Source organism: Pan troglodytes, chromosome 7 (genome assembly GCF_028858775.2).
Source record: "Pan troglodytes isolate AG18354 chromosome 7, NHGRI_mPanTro3-v2.0_pri, whole genome shotgun sequence".
In the NCBI taxonomy this organism is placed as follows: Eukaryota; Metazoa; Chordata; class Mammalia; order Primates; family Hominidae; genus Pan; species Pan troglodytes.
Window position 1 is genome coordinate 30884686 of NC_072405.2, and position 13264 is coordinate 30897949.

At 54.8% G+C, this 13264-nt stretch overlaps 1 protein-coding gene across 9 annotated transcripts in view; it reads left to right on the plus strand.

Moving 5' to 3' along the window:
* SORBS3 (sorbin and SH3 domain containing 3) overlaps positions 1–13264 on the plus strand; it is a 30584-nt gene that overhangs the window by 10694 nt on the left and 6626 nt on the right. For 7 of the 9 annotated variants that reach the window (XM_063816928.1, XM_063816929.1, XM_009454985.5 and 4 more), the window contains 13 exons: positions 1104–1297; positions 2517–2580; positions 5711–5749; positions 6241–6307; positions 8377–8467; positions 8673–8759; positions 8858–8911; positions 9658–9744; positions 10216–10262; positions 10734–10873; positions 11050–11102; positions 11211–11257; positions 11450–11564. In XM_063816928.1, the coding sequence (XP_063672998.1) occupies positions 1104–1297; positions 2517–2580; positions 5711–5749; positions 6241–6307; positions 8377–8467; positions 8673–8759; positions 8858–8911; positions 9658–9744; positions 10216–10262; positions 10734–10873; positions 11050–11102; positions 11211–11257; positions 11450–11564 (1085 nt within the window). Of the gene's footprint in view, positions 1–1103; positions 1298–2516; positions 2581–5710; positions 5750–6240; positions 6308–8376; positions 8468–8672; positions 8760–8857; positions 8912–9202; positions 9464–9657; positions 9745–10215; positions 10263–10342; positions 10584–10733; positions 10874–11049; positions 11103–11210; positions 11258–11449; positions 11565–13264 lie in introns of those variants that run through there. The other 2 variants (XM_063816930.1, XM_009454992.5) reach the window with 2 other exon arrangements.

Genomic DNA, 13264 nt, shown 5'->3' on the forward strand with positions numbered 1-13264 from the left:
GCCGAGGTGTGTGGATCACCTGAGGTCAGGAGTTCGAGACCAGCCTGGCCAACATGGTGAAACCTCATCTCTAATAAAAATACAAAAATTTGCTGGGTGTGGTGGCGGGTGCCTGAAATCCCAGCTACTTGGGAGGTTGAGGCAGGAGAATCACTTGAACCTGGGAGGTGGAGGTTGCAGTGAGCTGAGATCGTGCCACTGCACTCCAGCCCGGGCAACAAGAGCAAAACTCTGTCTCAAAACAAAAACAAAAACAAAACAAAACCAAAAAAAACACCCACACAATTATGGAACACCCAGAGCGTGCTGGACACTGTAAAAACACTTTACGAGGCTCACCTCGTTTAACCCCTCGATATCCTGACAAAGTAGGGGTAATGATGACTGACAGCTTCCCAGTAAGGAACCCCATTCGCAGAGATGTTCAGCCATAGAGGCTGAGCTGCAATTCACACCCTTGTCCATCTGGCCTCAAAGCCCTTATTCTGCTGCCCTAGCTACTTAGAGGCTAACACTTATGGGTAAGTTGAGGACTCAGTCACAACCATGTCTGGGGAATGGGTTTCTGACCTTCACTGAGAGCCTCTCGACTGTGTGCCAGGCACTGTGCTGGGTACAGTCACACACGCTAGATGTCACTGAATCCTTGTCACAATGACCCTTGTTTTACAGAAGTGGAAACTGAGACACTGAGAAGGTGACTGATGTACCCCAGGCCATGGCAGCCAATAGGTGGTGGAGCTGGGGTCTGAATTCAAGTCTGTCCCCTCCAAGCCCAGTATCTTTACTGCCACACCCCAGCTGGGATGTCCCCTGCATTCTCTACAAGTAATGATTTCCAGACCTTATTCTGAAAGCACTTAGGATAGTCCCAGGAAAGAAGGATGGGGGTAGGGCCAGGCACAGCATTCTCAAGATCAAATCCATTTAAATTCACTTAAACAAACAGAGGCCCGTGGTGCTCTGAGTCATCCACTCAAACAAACAAGGCGATGTTGAAACTTTGAACCCACAGAGATCCATGCTCTGAGGAACTAAGGGACACACAGGTTCAGGTGGAGACCCCTGCCTTTCACTAATGCTCTCCTGCACGCACCCAACAGACCCTGCATGGTATCAGACCTGGCCAGGCCCTGGGAGCAAGCCCTCTGCAAGCACAAAGATCCCTGCCTCCCAGCACACCCAGAACTGGTCAGCCACGTGGACCAAGGACAGCAAGCGTCAGGACAAGCGCTGGGTCAAGTACGAGGGAATCGGGCCCGTGGATGAGAGCGGCATGCCTATTGCCCCCCGATCCGTGAGTCCAGGGCTGGGGGCCACGGAGAGATGGGGCCCAGGGATCTACAGGGAGCTGCACTTCTGTGCATTAAAGTGGGGGTGGGGCAATAAAGGCCGCACCCAAACCATCCCAGATTAAGCAGGGGTTCAACCGTGTTGGGGTTCAGGGGCTGTAAACCTCATAAAGCTGCAGACACCCTCGTGTGCCTGAGTTGCTCAAGTGGTTTGTGCGGGGTACAGATCTAGAACTCTCATCAGGGTCTCAAAGGTAGAGAACCCCTGCTGTAAGGGCTGAGGCTGCAGGGGACCCTCTCTTAGTTTCATATCCCCAGGGCCTGTCACGACGCTCATGAAATGGTTGCTGAATGAATGACTGACCGGCCGAATGAGTGAGTGAGTCTTGTGTGAGAAGGTCTCTCACTGTGGCAAGCGTGGAAGGATCCGGCAGTCCAGTTAGGACTGGGGATACCCTGCCCTTTTCCATCCACCTTCGTGTCTTGAGCCAGCTCCATTTTCTCATCTGGAAATTGGAGCTGGTAACATTCCCTTCCTGTTTTGAGGCTGTTTTGAGGCTTGGATGAAGCAGGTGATGTGAAACACGCATCTCACTCCTACATTATTGCTGTCATTTTTGGCCCAGGTGCAGTGACTCACGCCTGTAATCCCAGCACTTTGGGAGGTCAAGGCGGGAGGATTGCTTGAAACCAAGAGTTCCAGACCAGCCTGGGCAACATAGTGAGACCCTGTCTCTATAAAAAAAAATAAAATAAAATTAGCTAGGCAAGGTGGTGCACGACTGTAGTTCCAGCTACTCAGGAGGTTGAGGCAGAACGATTGCTTGAGCCCAGGAATTGGAGGCTGCAGTGAGCTATGATCATGCCACTGCACTCCAGCCTGTGTGACACAGTGAGACCCTGTCTCCCCACAAAAGAAAAATGTTCTTTGTGGAAACACTAGACATAAAGAAAAGCAAAGAGAAAAAACGTAAATTGCCCCAAATCTCATAACATCATTATTGCATACACTTCGATGGAGATCTTGTCATATATCTTACTTATATAGGACATGTTACATGAAGCTATTGTTATTAAAGAGATCGCAAGAGAAGCATTTCCCAGCCCACCTATGGGGGGTTCAGGGATGGCCAGAGAAGGGACTCACTAGGGAAAAATTTTTGTGGCTTGATATTGGGAGGGTGAATAAGCAGGGAGGACTGACTTTGCATTTTCTGATCCCAGAGTGTTGACAGACCCAGAGACTGGTACCGGAGAATGTTCCAGCAGATTCACCGGAAAATGCCAGGTAAGATACCCTTCCAGGGCCCTCTCCCTGCCAAAGTGGATTCTGGCCCCTGGGGGTTGGAGAGACAGGGAAAGAAAAGGGGACTTAGCTGCTCAAGGGGTTCTTCTCCACCTTCTCCCAGGCTCTAATGAGTAGTCCTGAAAATAGGCTGTCCCCTCCCTGTACTCGGGGCCAGCAGCGGTCTCTAGAGCATCCCCAAGAAGAACATTGACCAGCCACTGTCCCCCAGTGTCCTCTGAGGGGACTGAGAAGCCATTCCTTTCCTGAAGTCCCTCTCTGATTTCCCTGCCAGGCTGGAATGCCACTGTTAGCGGTCATTCCCTTACTGGAGGCATTGCTTTCTTCCACAACTCAAAATGCAGCCAACCCTGGGGGTGCCTATGAGCTGGCTCCAAGGTCACCCATCCATTCAGTGAGTCCTTGACCATCTATTGAGCATGTACCACGTGCTGAGCACTACTCTAGGTGCCAAAGATCAAAGGAAGTCACACAATAAACAGACACACCTTTGACATGACAGATGGTGGAAAGGGCTAGGGAAAAATAAAGCCAGACTAGGAGAGTGCCCCATGCAGGGAGGCTGCTCCTTCACCCAGGAGGGGCCAGGAAGGTCATTTGTAAGTGGTGTTTGATCAGACCATGGAGGGAGTGAAGGAGTCGGCCTGGCAGAGCTGGGGGAAGCATTCCAGCAAAGGGAGCTCCGAAGACCCAGAGGTAGAAGCATGTTCTGGACGGGCAAGGAGATCCTGGCCTGGAGCGAGGAGCATGTGGTGGGAGATGGAGTCAGAGAGGTGGTGGTGTCAGGGTACGTGGGGCCTTGTGGGCCATTATAAGGACTTCAGCTTTTACGGTGCAAATAAGGAGGAGCCACTGAGCGGAAGAGTGCCATGCTCTGACAAGTAATGGCTGAAAAGATTGTGCCTGGCTGTGGGGTGGGAAAGGAATGGTGGAACCAGTTCCCTTGCCTGGTAAGGGCTAGGGAGAAAAGGCCACCTTTACAACTTTGCTTCAATCCAGGGGAGAGATAATCGTGTGTTAGACCAGGGCGGTAGCAGTGGCCCTGGTGGGACAGGATGAGACTCTGAATACACTGCAGTCACTGGAATTTGCTGATGGATTGGACGTGGCTTGGAAGAGAGAGTCAAGGATGGTTTTAAACCTCAGCAAGTTGAAGATTGGAGTTGCCATTTGTCAAAACAGAAAAGACTGTAGGAGTAGCATTCACAGGCCGGGCGCGGTGGCTCACGCCTGTAATCCTAGCACTTTGGGAGGCCAAGGTGGGTGGATTGCCTGAGCTTAGGAGTTCGAGACCAGCCTGGGCAACATGGTGAAACCCCATCTCTACTAAAAAATACAAAAAATTAGCTGGGTGTGGCGGCATGCACCTGTAATCCCAGCTACTTGGGAAGCTGAGGCAGGAGAATTGCTTGAACCTGGGAGGCGGAGGTTGCAGTGAGCTGAGACCATTCCACTGCACTCCAGCCTGGGCAATAGAGCAAGACTCTGTCTCTAAAAAAAAAAAAGAAAAGAAAAAGAAAAAAGGTGTTCAGTTTTAGACACATGTTCCCTCTGAGTGAAGAGGTTGAGGAAGCAGATGGATATCCAAGTCTGTAGTTCACGCGACGAGGTCTAAAACTGCAGATGGAAATACCTGGGACTCATTCAAAAGAGATTTTGGGACCAGCCTGGCCAACATGGCGAAACCCTGTCTCTATCAAAAATACCAAAATTAGTTGGGCATGGTGGTGTGCACCTGTAATCCTAGCTACTCCAGAGGCTGAGGCAGGAGAATTGCTTGAACCTGGGAGGCAGAGGTTGCAGTGAGCTGAGATCACCCCACTGCACTCCAGCCTGGGTGACTCAGTCTCAAAAAAAAAAAAAAAGAGAGAGAGAGAGAGATTTTGATTTAAAGTTTCCCCAGTAATTCTAGTGGGGAAACTTTAAACTTTTAACTAGCAGACAAGATTGTGAAACATGGGAATAGATGGCGTTTTAAAAGCCTTAAGACTAGCTGGGTGTGGTGGCACACACCTGCAGTCTCAGCTATTTGGCAGGCTGAGGAGTTCAATTCAATTCCTGGGAGCCCAGGAATTCAAGTCCAGCTTGGGCAACATAGCATGATCCTGTCTCTGAAAAACAACAATCCATAAGACTAGACAAGATCACCTAGGGAGATAGAGAGACAAACAGACCCCAGGACTGAGCCCCCATGCACCTGGATGCTTAGAAGTTTGAGAGATGAGGCGGAACCAAAAAGGCAACTGAGAAGGTAGAGCCAGGGAGGTAGGAGGAAAACGGAGAGATCTCCCTGGGGCCAAGTGGAAAGGGAATTCCAAAAGAAAAATGTGACCAGTGGTGACAAATGCAGCTGATGGGTTGAGTAAGATGAAGACTTAGAATTGACTGTCAGATTTGGCAACGTGGAGGTCACCAGCATCCTTGATAAGAGTGAGTGGTTGGGCAGTGGTGAGCAAAAGCCTGTTTAGGGAGACGGGGAGTAGGGGGATTGGAGATGGTGTGGTCTTTATGGTCACTGGTTACAGTTTACTATGGGGGAAAGCAGACAAATCCAGGAGTCAGAGGAGGGTGTGGGGTCCAGTGAGGGGTGATGTGGCTGGCGTTTAGGCAGGTGCCGTTGCAGTGCGTGTGTGTGTGTGTGTGTGTGTGTGTGTGTGCACGCGCGCCGTGGGGAGCAGTGGGTCAGTAGCTCTTTCCAGGAAGCCCCAGAAATTCCCAGGCACCTTGAGGAGCTAGGAGTGGGTCTGGGCAAATGGGGAAGGAAAGCGTTTGGAAGAGGGTGCAAGTCGAGTTTCCCCAGCCTGAGTGGTGAGGGCAAGTCCACAAAGGTCAGGAGAGGGTGTGTGTGGGAACAGGGAGGGAGGAGCAGGAGGGCTTGGGCAAGGCAGCTGCCCGCTTGGCTCGCTTAGGCCCCAAGCCTGCCAGAGGCATTTCAAGCCCTCCAGAGAGCTGCCCTCCTAATTCCTTCCCTCCCTTGGGACATTCTTCAGGCCCTGACTCAGCCCTCAGCCCCCTACTCTAGGGATGTTGGGAGCGGCTGAGGTTGCCTCCCAGGGCACCCTGCCCTTGCTTTCTGCCCCGTCCCATGACCTGGTCCCTTCTGCTCCTGCAGACCTGCAGCTGGACTGGACCTTCGAGGAGCCACCCAGAGGTGAGGGGATGCGAGCCCACCTGCCTGCCATAGCCCTGCGCCTGCGTCCGCCCCTCCCTGGGGCTGGGACTTGCAGCCCCGCCTGGCTTTGGGGCTCTCCAGTTGGCTCAGTTCAACCTGAGAGGTTTTTATAGCTCATTTCCAGAGCACTTCAAATCCCCCGGTAGGTGGTAATTAACAGCCTCAGCTTGCACGGGGAACGCGCGCTCTGCCACTCCCTGGCCGGGATTTCTCTGGGCCTCCCTTTCCTCATCTATAAGATGAGATCATCACCTACTCGGAGTTGTTTTGAAGATGTAGTAAACGTCGTAAAGCTCTGAGGGCAATGCCCACGTTCAGTGTCCCTGAGCACCAACCACCCTGCCCCCACCATCCACCCAGGAGCAAGGGGGTGGTGCTGAAACTCTAAATAATCACCCAGGCACCCTCAGCCCCAGTCACGGCCTGTCTCCTCCCACCTTCAATGCTTTCCTCGTGTACCTCCTCTGCAGACCCCAGGCATCTAGGAGCCCAGCAAAGACCTGCCCACAGACCCGGCCCGGCAGCATCTTCCAGTGGGTGAGCACAGTGGGGCGGGGCCGAGGGCTGCGGAGGGGCGCGGCCCGCGAGACACCATGGGACGGGCGCCCCCTCGTGACCACAGCCGGCACAGCCTCGGAGCCCAGCCAGGAGTGGGGTCTCACTTCCGTGTCCGTCTGGGCTCTGTCCCATCTCTGGGTCTCCACCACCCCCATAGACTCTCTTCCCTACAGGGTCAAAGGGGAAGGGTAGGCAAGAGTGGACCTGGCACCCGCTCCTGGCCAGGAACGCCTGTGATGCGCTTGTGGTCAGCAGCAGGAACTCTTTGCCCCAAAGATCCCACCGGTCTTATGAGACCGGGAGTGGGGCGGCCAGGACAGCCGTGGACAGAACTGTTGAGGGGAACTTGGACCTGGCGCTGTCCACTTTGCAACCTGAGAGAAAACAAGGGATATGGAAGAACCCAAGTTCAGGCATCTCCGTGCCTGATAGCACGGAGAGAGGAGCCCCTTGGAGGGATAAGGATGACATTCCTTTCCTCTGTGCAAACCACAGGCTCCGCCCGGCTTCTGGGGCCCTGGCGGGGTCAGCACCACCGTGGGAATCAGGATCTTTGCTCTCAGAGTTAAATCCTTGAGTTTCTTATTCCCTTGCAGGGAAGGACTCGTCTCATTAGCATGGCTGAAACTGGCCCGTAGCTCTGGGCATCACCGATAAGGTTCAGAGGCAAAGGGCTCAAGATTTGGACGCTGAGTTCTGGGTTTAAGCCTGTGCACTGCCACTAGCCATGTGACTGTGGGTACCTCACTCAGTCTGAGCCTCTGTGTCCCCATCTTTTAAGTGGTAATGCCCAGAGGGTTCAGTGTGATCATGTGTGTATCATGCATCATGTTTTGCACATAGCAAGCCTGCACAAACATTAGTAATATACAGGCTTAATTATGATTACAAGGCTGGGTGTGGTGGCTCACGCCTGTAATCCCAGCACTTTCGGAGGCTGAGGTGGGCGGATCACGAGGTCAGGAGATCGAGACCATCCTGGCTAACATGGTGAAACCCCGTCTCTACTAAAAACAATACAAAAAATTAGCCGGGTGCGGTGGCGGGTGCCTGTAGTCCCATCTACTCGGGAGGCTGAGGCAGGAGAATGGCGTGAACGCAGGAGGCGGAGCTTGCAGTGAGCCGGGATTGCGCCACTGCACTCCAGCCTGGGCGACAGAGCGAGACTCCGTATCAAAAAAAAAAAAAAAAAAATTATGATTACTGCTTCCTTAGGTTAGGAATGACATTCTCACAGTCACTTTTATTATTACCAAAATCAGAATGGAGCCATTATTACAGCCAACAAATCCCAACCCTTGGTCAGACATTGTATTATTTGATAAGCCTGATACAGTGGTTCCTCTCAGTGGAAACTTTCAAACAGAGGCTGGAACATTCCATGTAAGCCAGCCAGCAAGGGGCCCTGGAGGGGAGCTAAGGCAGATGTGTCCATGCTGTACTGCAGTGGCTGGGGTGGTCTCACAGACAGAGTCACTGAATCCAGCACCCTCATGGAACTAGGCCCAGGGAGCAGAAATAACTTGGCCAGAGCTGCAGGGCAGGGCTGCCTCTGGCTTTCCTTGCCCGTGGGTGTACGATCACTCAGCCACAGCACCCAGAAAGACCAGCTTCTTCAAAGCTGCACAGACGCACATAGCCACAGTCATGGGGCCAGACCAAACACACATACAGGACACTTCAGCAAAAAGGCCCACAGGAGAGGGTCGGGCCACACCTGGAGCAAATATATGTGTGAGGCCTTCTCCCGGGCACCTCACATATGTTCTCTCACCAAATCATTTCTATATTACAGGTTCTGAGCCTGAGGCTCTGAGGGATCAGTAACTTGTTCAAAGGTTACACATCCACTAAACAGTAGAGCTGGAATTTAAGCTTGGAGCTCACACACTTCCACAGTTTAACCTTGCTTCCAGAGTAACGGCAGGGCAGTCAGAGGCAGAGTAGACCCCACAGCAGGGACAAGGGCAGGGTGAGAGGGCTGTGTGCTGGCTTCTGCCTCAGTCTCCCTAAAAGGAAGCTGAAGAGATGTCCTTCCCTTTCTTTAGAAGAAGCTGGGACCACTCTGAAGAGTTACCTAGAAGCCCCTTCAACTACAGACCTGGAGCATTCTCCACTGTGCTGCAGCCCCCAAATCAGGTAGCCCACCCAGCATAGTCCCTGGTCAGCCCCAGCTGTATGCTGTATGGCCAAGACCCTATGCCACGATGTCCTTTCAGCTTGAATCCCTTGGAGGACACTGTGGGCCCAGGGGAAGGGCAGGGGCCTGCAAGCCTGCATTTTGAGCCTGGCCAGTGTCCCAGTAGCCCTCTTCACAAGCTGACACCCACCCACCTCCACGCAGGTGCTCAGACGCCGGGAAAAAGTAGACAATGTCTGGACGGAAGAGTCCTGGAACCAGTTTCTGCAGGAACTAGAGACTGGGCAGAGGGTGAGTGCTGGCTGGCTCTCGGGGTGTGCACGCACCCTCAGCTGATACATTTTGGAAAGTGAGTTCACCTGCTCTGACACACCCTTTCTACCCTTCAGCCCAAGAAACCGCTGGTGGACGACCCTGGTGAGAAGCCCTCCCAGCCCATTGAGGTGAGTGCTGCAGGGTGCTGGGGACAGCAGCCTGATAAACCAGGGAGATTAGGGTTTTGGTGGCCCCGGTAACCATGGGCATAGGCCACGAACTAAGAGCTCTCTCTCCAGTCCCACATGGTTTATTTCTGTAATGCCAGCACTCAGGACAGTGGCTGGCATACAGGAGGCGCTCAGTAAACATGTGTTAAATAAATATGTGTTGGCCAAAGCAGGAGCAGAAAAGGGAGTGGTCAGTGCGCACTGGGATTATCAGGAAATATTCTTGGAGGTGGAGCTGGACCCTTGAGAAGCTCCGAGGGCCTGATTCGGCGAAGACCCATAGCAGAGGCTGGCAGGAAGCAGCGTGGGGGTGGGGGCTCCGGTCCCTGGGGTGGCGGGGGAACCTGGATGGGCACAGTGAAGCCAGGCCTTGGAGGGCGGGAGAAGATGGGAGAGGAAATGGGGAACCCCATTGGTGCTGGAACAGAGACACAACTTGGCAGAAACTGGTAGGACTGCGGAATCGTGGGATCAGGAAGCGCGTAGGCACTCCCGGGGCGTGCAGGGCAGGTGAGAGGCCGTGGCGGGGATGCCCTCTTGGCACCCTGGGCCACACCTCCCGGCGGGAGCCCGGCCCGTGCGCTGAGGCCTGCCCTTACGCCGGCCCGGTGCGCTGGCCTTGCTTTTCACAGTCGATCTTTGACCGCTGCCTCCCACCCCCACCGTGCGCTGCCCCTCACTGCCCAGCCTCTCCCCGCCCCCAGGTGCTGCTGGAGAGAGAGCTGGCCAAGCTGAGCGCCGAGCTGGACAAGGACCTGCGGGCAATTGAGACCCGACTGCCGTCCCCCAAGGTACCAGCCCCCAGGGTTCACCCGCGGGGCACGCCGGCGACCGCAGGGTCGGGGCGAGCCGGGAGCCTCGGCGGCTGGGCTGGGCGGAGGACGGGCAGCCGAGGTCCGGCCTCCAGCGGCGCGCACCGGCCTCGGGCCCTCCTGGGCGCTGGCGGGCTCGCTCCTCCATAAATAAAATACAGGGCGTCGACTTTCGCAAGTGACCCCGAGGAACCTTTCTAAGCGGACTCCACGTCAGCCCGACGACCGGGCGCCCGCCCCGTCCGGCCCCCGGGCCGCAGCCTCGGGGACCCCCGCCCCTTCCCCTAGTTCCCGCCCTGCTCCCGGGATCGGCCGCGCGGGCGCCTCTAGGACCCCGCGTCCCGCCCGCTCTCCTCCGCTCCCGAGCCGCGAACTTTTCCGGAGGCGGCGGCCTCGGCTGCCGCTGGGTCCCGGGGTCGCGGGCCCTGATTGCGCCGTTTCCCCGCGCAGAGCTCGCCGGCGCCCCGACGGGCCCCGGAGCAGCGGCCCCCGGCCGGGTGAGTGGGAGACGCGGGAGGAGGAAGGGGGCTGTCCCAGGCCGGGCGGGAGGGAACGTGGCGCGGCCGGGCGGGGCGGACGGGGGCGATCGCGGGGCCCAGCCGGGGGAGGAAGGAACCGCAGAGCGGTGTCCGGGAGGGACCGCAGCGCCACTCTCTGCGGGGCGCCGTTCCCGCGCCACCGAGGGCAGCTAACTCCGAGCAGAGGACGGGGGTCGCGGCCGCCGGGGGCGCAGCGCGGTTAGGGCGGCCCCGCCACGGCCCAGGCACTCCCGCTGGGCCCTGCCGGGCCTCACCCTTCCCCGCGCAGCGACTCGGGAAGTAGGACATCCTGTGGAGAGCCCAGGACCCGGGAGACGCCCTGGGAGGAGGTGGCAGGGATGGGGGCGATGGGGGTCAGAGCGGTCTAGGGGTGACCAGGGTGGGGTGCGGAGCCCCAGGCTGGAGGCTCAGTCGCTGTGCCCCGTGCAGCCCGGCCTCAGCCTGGAGCTCCAGCTACCCACATGCACCTTACCTGGGTTCCGCCCGGTCCCTGAGCCCCCACAAAATGGCTGATGGAGGAAGCCCCTTCCTAGGTCGGAGGGACTTTGTCTACCCTTCCTCAACCCGAGGTAAGGACCCAGCCCTGCTCTCTTTCTCACGGAGATGCCCACCCACCAGGCATGTTGGTGCCCCAGAGGTGGCAGGTCACAGAGCCCCTTGCTTCTGCCAGTGCCTGCCCTAGGTGGGGGTGCAACCCCATCCCCCAGGTATGGCCTCCCCAAGCTGAGGTTGTGCTTCTCCACAGACCCTAGTGCCTCTAACGGAGGGGGCAGCCCAGCCAGGAGGGAAGAGAAGAAGGTAAGGAGGGGACCAGGTGTGGGGGACCTGGAGTGGTCCCAAGGCTGCCATCCTGGATCTGCCACCCGCCCAACTGAGATAGCCCACTCTGTCCTCTCCCCTGCCTAGAGGAAGGCCGCCAGGCTCAAGTTTGACTTCCAGGCGCAGTCCCCCAAGTAAGCGCCCTCTTCCCCCTCCCCTTCCACCCAAGGCAATCTCTGCCATCCCAGAGGGGGATGGGGAGGGGGACTGGGCTGCAGTAGGCATCCCCAAGGGGTGAGAGGACTGGGGTGTATTGGGCAGGGTCTGAAGGGAAGGAGGCTTGGGAAGGCTTCAGCTTACCCTGCGGTCCTTGTCCCCGCCTGCAGGGAGCTGACTCTGCAGAAGGGTGACATTGTCTACATCCACAAGGAGGTGGACAAGAACTGGCTGGAGGGAGAGCACCACGGCCGCCTGGGCATCTTCCCTGCTAATTATGTGGAGGTGAGCAGGAGAGACAAGAGCAAGTGGGGCTGGGCTGGGAGGGCGCAGGGGTTGGGAGAGACTTAGTGCAAACCTTGGGTTTCCTAAAGCAAAAAACTGTGAGGGGCTGGGGCGTGTCTCAGAACTGTCCTTGGCCCCCACAGGGCTTGGCCCAATGCTGTGCATGACCCCAGGAAATGTTTGCTAAATGAGGGTGGAGCCTAGCCCAGGGGAGGACCCAGCAGCCAGCTCCTCAACCATTCGTGTCCCAGACTTTCACCATTCAGATCCGTCTTTCTAAAGCTGTCTTTGGAAATCATCCTAATGGCAACTAGCAAGAGTGGGAAGTGTGCAACAGTTTATAAATCACGTATACACGCATAACCTCTTTCAGGTGTATTACCGCCCTGGTTCCTCTCACTGCCCAGAGAGTGATAGATTATCTCTGTTTTACAGATGGGGATGCCAAGGTTCAGTGAAAAGTTATTAAGTAAAAGATCCAGAATCTGAATCCAGGTCTTTTGATTCCAGAGACAGGTTCTGGGCTTGACAGATAAAGGGCGATAGGTTATCTTTGCTATTTGTGACTTTTAAAATATGTCAAGTTATCCAAATTACTGGCATAAAGGTGTTCATTATAGTCTCTTACTATCCTTTTCATGTCAGTAAAATATGTAGTGATGTCTTCTCTTTCTTTTTTTTTTTTTTTTTTGGAGAGACAGAGTCTTGCTCTGCTGTCCAGGCTGGAGTGCAGTGGCGGGATCTTGGTGCACTGCAACCTCCACCTCCCTGGTTCAAGGGATTCTCCCGCCCCAGCTTCCTAAGTAGCTGGGGCTACAGGAATGCGCCACCACACCCAGATAATTTTTGTAATTTTTTAGTAGAGACGAGGTTTCATTATACGTTGGCCTGGCTGGTCTCGAACTCCTGACCTCAGGTGATCCACCCGCCTCAGCCTCCCAAAGTGCTGGGATTACAAGCGTGAGCCACTGTGCCCGGCTGATATGTTCTCTTTCATTCCTGATGTTGGCAATTTGCGTCTTCTCTTATTCTGTCTAGAGCTTTATTAATTTACTTGATCTTTGGATTTTATTGATGTTTTTCTCTCATTTTTGTTTTCGATTTCATTGATTTCTGCTTCTTTATTATTTGCTTATTGTTGCTTGCTTTTGGTTTAATTTGTTATTTTTCTAAGTTTCTTAGGATGAAAGTTTAGACTATTGATTTGAAACATTTTTCCCTAGAATGCTGCTTTAACTGCATCTCACACATTTTGATTTTTCATCAACTCTTGACTGTTTTCTCATCTCGTTTGTGACTTCCTCTTTGACCCATGGGTTGGGTTGTTGTTTAATTCAGGCTCTTGATTTGATAGGTATCATTAGGCCTCCCTTGCTCACACGATGATCCACTTGGTCCTGAAATTTCACAAAGTATATACAGTATTTCACTCCGCCAGTCGTTTCTATCTTTGTGTGAAATGGTTTATCGGGTGCTTGATTTTTATGGGCAGAGTGAAGCAAAGAGAACGTGAGGATTCTGGGCTCCGGCTGGGGTAGATGGGGAGGAGGAACCGAGACGCTGGAACCCAGGGACACCCGGTTCTCAGCAGTGAGAAAAGGGTGAATGCTCAGTTTTGGAACAGTTCCCCAAGTTCCCCTTGCTGCTTGGAACGCCTCATTTTCTTCTGTGGTCCAACTTAAGCTCTCTAATTGGACTGG